Source organism: Squalius cephalus, assembly GCF_949319135.1.
Source record: "Squalius cephalus genome assembly, chromosome: 9".
Classification (NCBI taxonomy): Eukaryota; Metazoa; Chordata; class Actinopteri; order Cypriniformes; family Leuciscidae; genus Squalius; species Squalius cephalus.
In genome coordinates, this window is record NC_137130.1 from 29415654 (window position 1) to 29429613 (window position 13960).

The 13960-nt window shown below is 36.9% G+C and overlaps 1 protein-coding gene across 23 annotated transcripts in view; it reads left to right on the forward strand.

Annotated features, from left to right (window-relative positions):
- Positions 1–1632: 1632 nt before the first annotated feature.
- Positions 1633–13960, forward strand: part of mycbp2 (MYC binding protein 2) — a 109143-nt gene continuing 96815 nt past the window's right edge. For all 23 annotated transcript variants that reach the window (XM_079880710.1, XM_079880727.1, XM_079880731.1 and 20 more), the window contains exons 1-2: positions 1633–2294; positions 6685–6760. In XM_079880710.1, coding sequence (XP_079736836.1) covers positions 2017–2294; positions 6685–6760 — 354 coding nt within the window. In that variant the 5' untranslated portion in view covers positions 1633–2016. The remainder of the gene's footprint in view (positions 2295–6684; positions 6761–13960) is intronic.

Sequence of the window (13960 nt, forward strand, 5' to 3'; positions counted from 1 at the left end):
AAATATGGTAACTGACAAGACGCCTATTTATGTAAACTAAAATATGTTATGTGATGTATGCAATTGCATAAGTTTTGCATTAAGTTAACATAATGTTGTTTAAATGTCAATGTGGTGTTTTTAATATGCTGTATAAGACAAACCATGTGCAAATTCATAAGTCAACACCATTGCTAAGTATTTTCTCCTTAAATCTGCAGTGAACCAAAAATGCAGTTTGAAATCGCTGGTGTTCTCTACGTCACAAATGTAATATCAGTTACAATTTTAGAATCACGTATTTTATGCATTAGTATGTTAGTCAGCACATCAAAGTACAGGTACATCTAGCACATTATTACAAAGTGCATTTAAGTGTGTTAAGAAACATTCATGAAAGTGTACTCTCTTTAAGTACACTTAGGTGGCCTTTTATTTCATTAAATCTGCTAGTATGGTTTTTTTAAAAAGTACAATTGTATATTCAATAAAAACCAAGTGCACTTCATTTCCAGAAGGGAACACATACTCCGAGTCCCAATATTCAGATTTGTGGGTTATCTTTTTTTGTGTGGTTGTTATGATTTTCAATTCTTACTCTCCAAGGTTACATCCTTAGTTATAATATCAAGTCACTGGTAAGGGTGCTTCAGTGGTAACCCTATACCAGAAACAGTATGCCAGGTAACATGCCGTAACTAATCCACGGAAAAACATTCTGACAACAAAACTAATGTTTTGGTGTGAGCAAATTATTTAACATGATGAGGCTTATTTTTGTGTTACTAGCGGACATTGTGCATTACCCTGATAGTTCACCCAAAAATGAAAATTCTGTCATAATTTACTCGCCCTCATGTCATTCCAAATCTGTATGACTTTCTTTCTTCTGCTTGAACATAAAAGATGATATTTTGAAGAATGTTGATATCCGAACAACTTTGGAAACCCATCAGTTTTGATGACCAGTGACTCAAATAGGAAAAACCTGACATGAGGGTGACAAAATGATGACAGAATTTAAAATTTTGGGTAAGCATGACTACTGACCAAATACGGCAAATGAACATGACAGGCCTAATGAGATTATTTTATTATGTGAAAAAAGAATGTTGAGTCCTTTGGACAAACAATTAAATATACAATGCAGCATACATTAATTAATTGCACAATATACACTTATTACAAAATGATGCTATTGACCAATCAGAAGTAAGTATTCCAGAAGAATTTGTAATTACAGTAACGAGTAATAAAACATCTTATAAAATAGGCCTAATATGACCAGACAGATATTCATGGTTATTGTCAGGAAATAATAACCATACAAATTTAACGTACGCTTCACCATGCACCCCTAAGAAAATAATCGCCCTGGATGTGTTTTATAATCGTGCAGTAAATTCAAATTCTTCTGCGATAGGAAACGACCGTTAAAGCATCTGAAAGCTGCGTTATTAAACTCGCCCGCTCCATTACTACAGCGGTCGCGTTTCAAAGCCTACCGAGTCCCCTAGCAAGAAAGCACTCTGTGCGCGTGGTTCATTATCTTCGTCCGACCGCCCAAACAGTGCCTAGGTAGTGCGCGCACTGCGCTTTGAGCCACAGCCGGTGTGTGTGCTACGGATGGGAATGTATCCCAGCATGCTTGACAGTCAGTCAGCAGCGACATGAACAGGGAAGGATGATGAAGCTAAGATGGCAGCGCTGCTAGGGCTGCTGTCTTTACGGGGTCAAGAAAAACAGCAGGAATAAACGCAAAGCACGGACGTCAGCTCGCGCGTTTGACTCGCTTCTCTTCGGGCGGTTGAACGCGGTCGGACCGCCTGCAATCGAGGAAATAACGGTTGGTTTTGAAGCGTATTTCGCAGTCGCAGCAGAGCGGCTAACCGTCAACGTCGTTTTAATTGGAGATACTCGGATGTAATTCGCCGGGCGTTTTTGCGGGTTTGCGGAGCGGATATATGGGGTGTGCTCGGGAATTTTAGCTCTGTTGATTGACTTTGTAATCTAATATATGCGTTGTTCCCCTAAACGATGATGTGTGCTGCTGCGGCGGCAGCGGGTGCCGGTGGCAGCGGGATTGTGTCCTCCTCATCCCACTCGATGGGGCTGGGTGTCAGGGTTATTCCGGGAGCTGGACAGGACTTCGCATCGATCGGATCAGGGATGGGCTCCTGTCCCGTTGTGGGGGCCCGCTCGGATTGTCGGAGCCGCTACCAGCTTCTTCTCTCAGGGCGAGCACTGGCGGAGCGCTACCGGAGGATATACACCACCGCGATCAACGACAAAGAGCAGGGGCTAAACCTCGGCAGGTGGGTCTGATTTACATGTTCGGTTCAGGTTGAGAGATGGGTCGTGATGCCGTGCGGATGGATGTGTTTGTAAACAAAACCCAGTGGGTTAAACATGAGCTCATTTGAGCCCAAACAGTAGTGCAGCAGCAGTATTAGCAGTTAGCATGCGGCTAACTTCCTTAGCGATAACACATTAGCGAGCGCAGCGAAAACACTCGATTAATCTCGTTCGTGTCAACGGAAAAGCTCAGTTTGTGATGGTTTTGATTTGTGCACTTTTTTAAAACGTCACCCCTGTGCTGTCACGGCTAACACAACAGTCTTGCACAACCAGACTAATATAACGTTAGGTGTGCTAATAGGACATAGCTGAATGAGTTTGATATATATGCTGTAATTTTACTGGCTTCAAATACAATGCATAGACTATGGTATGTTGTGCAAAGAAGGAAGAATTAAACCTTTCACCTCAACATTTGTGTACATTTAAGACTGGATTTTGACTCGTGAACTGTTGTCAGGCTTATGGAATGTCTTATAGTCCCAGTTCAGGTTTTATATATTATCCTTCTTCACTGAATTGCAAGTTTAAGGTTATTATTGTTAATAACCAGCCACTTCATTTTCATAATGTGACTTATTGAACAACATTAATTATATCGCATGTATTCAGAGCTCTAACGTTAGCCGTGTCTCGTTTATGCGAAGGGCTGGGTTCTGTTTTGCCTGACGTCACCCTGCTGTAGCGAGAAGCGCGCGCGCACACACACACACACACTCTCTGACGAGCTCTACCTCAGAGCAGTCTCTTAAAATTGATCTACCTGTACACATCATTATTGTTTCTGCTCATATTTATACTTTTACTTTGTCCATAGTTCATACGCAGTTTCACAATTAGCAAAAAAATCTAAATAGACGACAAAGTAAAAATGACATTCCGTTTTACCATAAAACCTTCACATTCCTTTATATTGAACTCTTTAGCAAATAAAACAGTATAATTTGATTTATTTCAGTTGCATATTAAATAAGATATTCAATAAATCAAACTCATTGTTTATTTTTTATTTTTTAGATGTACTAAATTGCTTTTATGTATTTAAAGTCTACAAAAAAGGGTTCAAAATTAACATTAATTAAGGTTTAGCCCACACATACAACTCAAGAGTCAAAAGTAATAAGCGCTAAATGACCAGAGGTCAATAAACAAAGATATTTGAGATTAAGGAAAAAAGGATCATGAATATTGTTACTACCTTGTTTATGCAAATTTTTCTTTGAGGTTTAATAGTCCTTTTACAAGTGGTTTAGTTGTGTACACTTGCACCATCCACTTATGACATCACTAGCGTCAATGCAAATTGCGCTGAACCCTTGAACGCCCCTCCCAACCTTCAAGCTCTTCATCACAAGCAGCCTCTGTGCTTTCACTTTTCACTGCATATAATCAGCTACTGTTTTGTTTTCCCATTGTTTACTGCCATACACGAGCTCTAGCTTCAACACAATTCCTACGTAAGGTTGTACATAATAGCAGATTCAGATCGCTCTCTTGTTAAAAATGAAACTATGATCGCCCGCTGTTGCCGTCGCTGTTCCTCGGTTCCTCGTGAAGGATTTGCCACTAGACCAATGTTTCTCAACTGTTGGTGTGCAGCCCAAGAAATAACAACAATAATCATAATTCTATGTGTTTTTCTGATGCGAGACTTTTATTTTGACGTGTGAAGCTGTTGACTCTCCTGTCAGATGCAGTTTAAGTAAAGAAAAATGGTTTGTTTTTAGGCTACATGTCAGTGTCATATAATATTCAAATTTTATTTTCGTTACTTGAAAGAATTCGCTACAGAATTTTTTTTGTACATGCTTAATTTCATTTGCTCTTTATAGTGTAGTTAACTATAAAGAGAAAATGAAATTATGAGCATGTAACGTCATAGTTACATTGTAAATTAAGTCATGAAATTATCAAAAAGTACCAATAAATCACGTTACTGGTATGTCGTGTGTCGGCTCGGAAGGATTTGTATGCCGGTATGATGTTCAATCTATTCATCAGGATTACTGTCCATATGTTTTATTAACAGTTCATGTTATTGTGTGTTCACTATTTTCACTTTGTGTTATTTTTTTATACTTTTAATGACTGTGGGGGCTCATAAAAACTTAATAACTTAATTGTATTAACAAAAACAAGTTTGGGACTTTAATTGCATTACCTTATACTGTTTATTCATCACTATTAGTGATATTCTTATAATTTATGTGTATGCTAAATAAAGTGGGACAGTACTTGTGTGTGTGTATGTGTATGTCACTGTCAACCATTGGAAATAAATTTGCTTTATTCAAATGCCTAAAAATTTGGGTCTTAGCTTAATGAACATATGTGAATGTGGGTTTTATGGCCATACCAGTTGAGAACCACTGATTTAGAGTTAGACTAACAGGTCTATTTGCAAAAAAGACCAACTTTTGTTTTATTGCAGCTAACATGCTTTAAAATCTTTAAAACATGCTTTGTTAACATGCCAGCAACCCATTTTTTTTAACTGGGTTCTTGAAATAGTATATTTTTGCTCTTACAATCCATGCTTATTAAAAATGCATGTTTTTACAGGGATGACACACCGCTACATATGCTGACCTGTTAAGATATCTGTGATATATGACCTCTGGACCTTTTTACTAGTATATTGAATTGATATTGAAAACCTGACAAATAGGTTAGTAGTGTCAGCCTCAAACGGACTGTCTGGTTCATACTCAGAGAAATGATTTCTCTATTTTTCAACCTTAAAAGTAAGACCCACGTGAACTGTGTAAATATGAGACAAAAATGGTTGGTTGGGGGGGTGGTTACTGTGTGATGACTGATATCACGAATAGCCTTAAACAATTACTAAATAAACTGCAAAATGTAACGTTTTCTAATAGCCTACATGTATTTTATGCACGGAGACAGCGTTGCACAAGCTCACGGTGTCGTCTGCGGGACACCCTTAGCCAGGGTTCAAAGCGGCAAATGCGAGTAAAAATCAGCATTGAACCTGTGTTACTGGCCAGTTGCCCGTTAACTTGATGAATTTTGACAATTTTGTGAGAATGTCAATGTCATATGGCTTAGTGCGTTCAAATCGCAATGATAGGGATGTAATTATGAATATATGAAGAGTTCAGATGCAAAAGCCTCTAAGTGCCATCGGAAATTTTCTTCTTGAATGATCATTTTTATCAAGCTTGTATATTTAAGTTCAGTAGTTTCACTTAAATAGCAATGAAAATGACCTATTAATTGTCATTTAAGTGAAACTACTGAACTTAAATATACGAGCTTGATAAAAATGATCATTCAAGAAGAAAATTTCAGATGGCACTTAGAGGCTTTTGCATCTGAACTCTTCATATGTAGACTTCAGATGCAAAAACCTCTGTCTGACATTTTTCTTTTAAATGAGCATTTTTATCAGGCTCCTATGTTTAGGTTCAGTGATTTCACTTTAATGGCAATGAAAAGGTTATTAGTCAATTATTGAAATGCCTTATTTTCAAAAATGTCACTGATAAAAATAAAATTCAAAACATGAAAATCCTCATTTAAAAGAAAAATGTCAGACAGACTTAGAGATTTTTGCATTAAGTCTTCATGTGCTCTGACGCTGCATGATTTAGAGTAAAGTTTCATTTTCAGTTTTGATTCACAGTGAATGCTACTCTGTTAGCGCTGTGTGAGTCGCTTATAATTTGCTGATCACATGTCTGATACATTCAAACATTCTGTTTATTATAAGTGTGCTCTGCAGTTTTGTCATCTGCTGATTTATATTCTCGTGCTCTCATGCAGGACAGATTCTGATTGGCTGTAAATGTTTTTATCTTTCATCAGCTGGAAAGTGGCTCCAACGATATTGTTTTTCTGTGGGTTTCCGTTATCGTTGTAGTTGTGGTGTGAAATGATGTTTTTTTACAGAATGTTTTTAAAACATCTTTATCGTTATTATTGTTCTTGGTGTGCCAACTATAAATCAACATGCACCAAATGCTATATTTTCCATATATTGTAATCATTATGTTCACAACTTGTAATAATTACTTTGAGCTCATTGTTTCTTCCTTAAATTAAGACATTGTTTGCTAACTGCATGATTTGTATATTAGCACATTTCTGAAATACATTGCTTAGACACCTCTGATAACAGATCACTCTAAATTGTAATACAGACAAATTCTGTTTGAAACATTAAGTATTGTGAAAAGCGCTATACAAATAAATTTGAATTGAATGTGAATTGGTGTGAGTAGACCTTTAAACAAACTGTTATTATCTAGATATACCTTTCTAATAATTTTATTATTGATAGTTGACACTGCAAACCCAGATCTAACATGTGCCAATATTTTCCAGGGGAAAGAAAGCTTTGAGCAAGAAGAAACTAAAAAGGCGGCAAAAAGTCAAATCAAAAGTGAAAACAAGAACAAAGGTAAGATTGATAATCCGTCTTTTGAGTACTGTAAGATTCATTGCTACACATTTGCTGATTCAATCAGACATTAAAGTTATATGGTTTAAAATAATTTTTTGGTAGCATAATTTGCATAATTGTAATTTTTGAAGACAAATGCTTCCATAGACTTCTGCTGGATCTGTCTGTATTTTATCTTTAGTCTCTCAAAATGCATAATGATTTGTCATCTCAAAAACTGTAAACTTCTTTCTCAGCAATATAGCATCTTTAACATCAGATAACAATGATTCTGTTACCAAATGTGGCCATTTTGGTGGAATTCTTAATTTCATTAAGATATTTTTTTATTTATAATATTAGTTTGATCTCAATACAGCACATATGAATACATATTTATACATAGGCTACATATTTTCATGCTTTTAGTCATCACATTTGAGAAGATACCAGTAAACACTCACACATGGTGGAGAATGCGGGAGTGGCGAGGTCACGATTGGCTGTTGCATGGCGACCCATGTGTTGCACGTTTCCATGGCAACAGCTTCCTCCATCTCCTGCAATGAGCACCTATGGTGTGTCTGGCAGCCGGGTTTGTCTCGCTATGTCTACAGCGTTAACCAGCGCTCAGAAAATAGGCAGAGACCCAAAATGTCCCGTATTGCATATTGTGTATTGTCTTCCCATTCCCCAAAGCATGTGTGGGGGTTAATGCCTGATTGTGTTTGGATATCCTTTCCCAGGCACTCTGTTTTCCCTAGTGGATGTGAGTGCTTCACAGGCAGCGGTAAGAGAGAATAATGTGATTGTAGATAGTGGAGAGGGGAATATGCTGTAATAATCCTCCACCCTAAAACCCTGCTGGCTAAGGAGTAAAATCTCATTTATATTTCTCCTTCTCTGCCACAGTCACCTTAAAAGGAGCTCCGTGCCTTTGTTTGCTTATAAACAGATGGGTGGAGTTCCTCCAGCAGGGAAGGCTCGGCTTCAAGACAAACTGCTGATGTGTCTGTCAGTGTTCAAGCACTTCAGTTTGCTTTGTTTGATGGATCAGGATATGAATTCATGAGTTTACTGCCCTTCTGCTTCGACTCCATTCCTTATCTGTGATATTACACAATCCCAGACAGCTTTGTGCGACTGATGACTAAGACTGGGCGATCCAGCCAAAAAAAGAAAATCTCAATACAGGGCTCCAGAAAATTGGCTCCTGTTGACCTTATGTGGCAGAGAAACAAGCACGCAGCCATCTTTAGAATATTGTCTTTGAACTTTAGTTTTTGCGGTCGCTCGAAGTATTTCAATGGCATCGCTGTCGAGGAGTAATTAGCTGGTGAAGTGGATTTACTTATTGCAAAGTTGACAAAAGTTATCATGAGGATTGTAGTGTTTAAAGCAGATGTCTTGACAAATGTCAGTAGACCGGGAAGATTTTAAACGAGCCATTCATTCATAAATACGCAAGATCGCTGTGAAAATACAGACCGGAAGACAAAAGACAATGAGCGCAGCGCTGAAAAGGGGCGGGGCTACATAAGGTCTATGAGGGATAAAAATTGGCGGCAAATTATCTTTTGGGTGCCACTAGGGTTGTAACAGTATAAGATTTTCACAGTATGAAAACGGTCTCAGAAGATTTAACTTTTTCACTGTATATGGTGTTAAATAAATAATAATTATTATTTCATCAGTTAAGGGTGGGGTAGGCAATTTTCGACATGGCCAGCAATAGCACGTTAGCTTTGAAAGCATGAGATACCAGCCTCACTTCAGAGCGTCTCCAAAAGCCACAGCTTCTTCAAAATACCTGAATGCGCACAGCTGAATCTGCAAGGCGCCACAAGATGAGAGACGGCGTTAAACTACCTCATGTCTCAAAGCACATAACATTACAATAATAATGAACATAAACAACTTAAAGAGCACTGACCTATAACACCTGACTGCTGCAGATTCATTTCACCGTTAATAGTGTTGCCATTGAAATGCATAAGTTCCAGTCACAAACCACTCTTGAGTAAAACGTCACGGGTTTCCGTCTTTTACAAATTACAGTAGTTATGGCGTGAACAGAGCATAAGCTTGTTGTTGTAGTTCAGGAGGAACTGTAAAAGTTGGCTGCTGTAGCTCTGCATAGCATGAAATGTGTTGATAACGTGTGATGTCTGCGCAGGTAGACAGGCAGGTATGACATCGTACCATTGCATTTTTGGTAGAACAAATGCTTTATTATAACAAACTTGCATTTATTTGTTTTTGTTTCCTAGCTGTCCTATTCTACTGCGCTCCGTCTGTTTGACGAGCATGCGCGCACCGACGCTCGTTCATCGAAGTCATTGAAGTTTAACAAGACTCGCTTGTTGTCAGTATGTGCAAAATTGGAATGCTCACGGAACTTTCTAACATTTTCAGATAAGGATATAACTATAAAATGTAAGTTGTGCGCTGAGGAAAACACGTGTCAGAGGCATTAACACGACAGGGCAAAACGTGGTAAATACTTATACTTTTGTTTGAAGCGCTTATAAATATAAAGCATTCTCGTGTTTTAGGACAACTTGGATAATGTACCTTTCCCGAAGCAGTTCACTCTGCTTCCTCATTGATTTTCCATGTGTTTTTTGTCCATAGAAATGGGTTATTCACAACTATAAAGCGTCGTGACTGTCTGGTTTACGAGCACAGCGTTCAGATGCGTCTAATCGATAATCAAATTCGTTGTCGATTATTTTCATTATCTATAATAATCGATTTTAGTTGTTGCAGCCCTACCTTCATTGGTGATAAAAGAGAAGGCTGTCTATGAAGCAAATGTATCTATTTAGTGTTATATATATATATATATATATATGTATTAAACTAAATATAGTCACAGCTAGGGGTGGGCGATATGGCAAAAATATATCAGAATTTTTTTCAGGAAAATCACGATTCACGATTTTACCACGATTCTCTTTCATGTTGGTTTTACTGTTTTGCAAGTGACTGAGCATTACAGCCAAACTAATTTCCCTATTTTAAAAACAAAGCCTTACAAGGTAACAAAATATGAAAAAAAGAAAAGAATGGCAGACAATTAGGCCAAAGTGGCGCAAATAAAAATAGGCTACACGACATATACAAATGAAATAAACAGTGCTTTATTTTCTCAGCTACAGTAGGTGGATTTAAGAGTAGCATTCAAGAAAGCAATTAAATGAACAAATATAAAAATAAAATACTACATAGACATCACTGTATAAATTATACATTGATTCTTATTAAAGCTACTTTTAAAGTTCTCAATCAAGAGCAGTGAGTGATTTTCTCTTTGTGTTTTGTTGTTTTATTAACAATAAAAGGATTAGTTCCTGTGAGAATACAGGTTACTTTTGAATCAGTCTCTTAACAATACATTGCAATATGGAAAAACTTGCAGCATCTGTAAAATCTAACTCGATATCTTCAACCAGGGCTGGTCTCTATTCCTTCACTACATAGATGCCTGATTCCTCATTGCATTCCAATACTCTACAACTATCACAAAATATGAAATAGAAACATGTTGGTTTTCTTTAAACTCATTTTGTAACAGTGTAACCATGCATGTAACTTATCCTAATGTCCTTTTTGTGTCTATATGTGTATACATACATATGTACTGTATATTTGTGTGTGTGCATGTTTGTATGTGTCCCCTTTTACCTTTCTTTCTTCTTTTGTTCACCTACTATACTTGTAACCTTTTGTTTTGTTAAATAAAAAATAAAAAAAGAAGTAAGTATCAATATCAGACTCGTTATGGAAAAAGTTGTATCGGTTCATCCCTATTACGTATTATTACAAATGCCTGCATAGGGCGCCAACAGCCTGGTGTTATTGTTGTCCCACTTTACAGTAGGTCAAATCCTTATTTAATATTGGCCAAATGACATTTAATTCAAATGTTAACTTAATCTTTAATATTTGGCCACTTTTTTTACGATAAAAATGCTACATCCACAGTTTTTTCTTGAATAAGAATATGTGGACATTAAAACACGAGCGAGGGTTTAAACTTTTATTTTGAAATCGCGATTTACAGTTTGCATATTTAGAAACACATAGATTTATTCTCCTGTGTTGGCGTAGGTTTGTAAATAATTTACGTTACAAATCTGATGAAATGGCACACATTGCTTTCCCAGATGAACGTTATAAGCAACCCAAACTTAGCATGCAGAGATGGAGTTTGAGCTCTATGCATGTAAATGATAACAGTTCAACGTGGAGCAGCATTTACTGTGAACAGAGCCTCTCTGAGATGCACATAACCTACACGCATGTAAATAATTAAAGTGTATATATATAAAACACGCAGGGCATATATATTTAATTGAATCACAGCCTTTGTGAATTCACTATAGCACTATGCTATAGTATGGTTTTTACATTTAATAGGCCTACATAGTGCAGCCTTAGAAAACGATCTAATAATGCAGTTCATGGATTCTCGTCCTTGGAATGTGCCACTTCCGGTATGTTGCTGGTTACTCGACACGATTAAATTGTAATTCAGGATTTTTTTTAAGTCGAGTACTCCATTTTAATCGAGGAATCGTTACAGCCCTACATCCCTAACTTATAATGAAACTTAGTTTGTAACATTTATACTTGCAAGGGTGATCTAGCTATTCTCATTTCGCCACCGTTTTCCTTGCAGCTGATATTATTTAACTCTTGACCTTTCAGGGCAACAGTGGTGGGACTTGTGGGTAAATTGTATACAGTATGACTCATGTACCTTTGAACAGACAACTGGCTTTTCACATTCTAAATACAACATTCAGGCCCCTCTGTGTTTTATTTAGCTAAGTTCTTGCGCCACGGTTTGCCTACAGCTGAAAGTCACCAAATGTTGCTATGATCAACCTATGATTGATATCACCACAGCGAGATTCATAATTGTCACCCCCTTTACTGACATAGAGGCATTGTAGTATCAATCAAATTTGCCGCAGAAAAAAATGGATAACATCTTCATACCAGCTGTCTAATAAAGAACGGGTGTGTTAGGTTTGGTGCTAAAGTGTTACAGAGCTGCACCTTATGAATGACTCACTTATAGTAATCTCTGGTCATTAAGTGTAGAATCAATTTATGAATATGTTTTGGTATTGAGTTTGAAGAAATGGTAAAGTTTGTCCACCAAAACGATGTCTTTGATAAAATGGAAACTCCTTATGCTGTTCAAAGTACATTCATTGTCTTTCTTGAGGTAGCAGTTAACCACAACTGATGTGGTCATTTGAAACATCCCCTCCCGTTTCATGCTCGTATACTAGACTTTATTGTCTGTTCTTTGGCCATTAGGTCTATATTCTGTATTGTCTCCTTTCCTTACATTGCTCAATTATGGTTTTGTTAAAGGTTATTCTTCCAAGTGCTTATGTCCCTTGGTAACTTGCTCAGTATGTGGCTGATTGCATTGTTATTGAATGAACAAATGGCATTGGAGTCTGGGGCAAAACAGCAGAAGTCCTCTTTGGTGAGCACAGTACTTCTGTCGCTAGTTCTCAGGGCTGCTTTCTGAGGCTAGTGTCTTTTATTGCAATTTTCAGTCATAAGCGTAACAGGTGACATGTCTTTACATGAATATATATATATATATATATATGTATGTATGTATAAATACACACATCAAACGCTCCAAGAGCGTAACGAAACAGAGCTGCTGTGCCACGTTTGAACCGCACCACAAAGGCCTTTTATCAGCTCGGCTCAAAACACACTTCAGTGCGAGCTTACAGCGAATGCATTTACTTGATGATCGTCTTAATCACATGACTGCTAACAACTGTGAGACTAACAGGATCACTGTGAGATCCAGTGAAAAGTGTTCGAGTTCGGTGCATAGTTACACAAACCATACAAATCAAGATTTAAACCAAGTCAGATAAAATGGCGCTGATGTTCTCAACAACACTGACTCAGAAAACAGGAGAAACATTAAGCCACAGCGGTCCAGTTAGAGGCTTTTCAATCCACAAACCACCAACATTTACCATGGATTTACTTTAGTATCACAGACTTTAACCATGGTATTGTGGCAGAAATGTGGGATATTCATATTGAATATTATTATATTATTAATGTAGACATTAAATGTATTAACTGAGTAATGTAATATATTTACAGTATTTTTTATACTAAGGGCTATAGCAGTTTTTGTGATTTGTATTATACTAAATGTCTTTAGGCTATGTTTTTTTTCTTACAAATACCATAGAAACATGGGAGTGAGGTGCAATACTTGGTTTTACCTGTGGTTAACTTTAGTGGTGTAACGATATTCAAACCAAACTTAAAAACTGCAATACACTACTAGGCATGTGACGGTATCAAATTTCATGTTGCGATAATTGCTGAAGCTTTTCTCACGGTATACGGTATTATCACGATATTGAAGTAAGTTTAAAAAAGTGTTTTCGTACTATAACAGTTTTATATAACAACTTTTTCTTAACTTTATTTTCTTAACTTAAATGTTCAGTTCTTTTAACTAAAAGAACTGAACATTTAAATACAATAAAGCAAAACACAAATGTATAAAGTAAACAAATGTAGGGCCCTATAAAATCCATTTGATTTTTTCCCAAATTCCGTTTTATTTTTTCCCAAATTCCGTTTTTTTCCGTTTTAATTTTTGCAAATTCCGTTTTTTCCATTTTAATTTTTGGGAATTCAGTTTTTTTTTTACCCTTTACTGTTATTTTAGTCGTAAAAAGAGTGTTTTTAATGTTAATGACTAAAATGTACACAAATAAAATAGGAATGACCCTAAATTTTTTGAGGTAACAAACAAAATTCTCATTTTAAAGGGTAACTAAACCCTAAACCAACTTTTTTTATTTAATGATCTGTAAAAATGAGGCTTTATTAGTGCTGTTCATTGATTCGAGTAACTTTTTTGACATTTGGGTATAAAGTGTTTTAATTTTGCAATATATGGTGTAAAAACGTCTGAGTGCTGCCCTCTTAAGGTTGAACGGTGGCTACTGCAGTTGAATTTTCCTATTGGATGTTGCGGTGGCAAGTGACGTAAAAGGTGGCAGGTGACGTAAGCAGGTTCCAGCTCTACCACGCCCCTGGTACGAGCTCACCACGCCCTTGGTATGAGCTAGCGTAGATTTATCTGTGTACAGTGGTCAGGAGGGTAGGTGTAGTGTTGCTGGTTGCAACAGCACTGCTGGACTG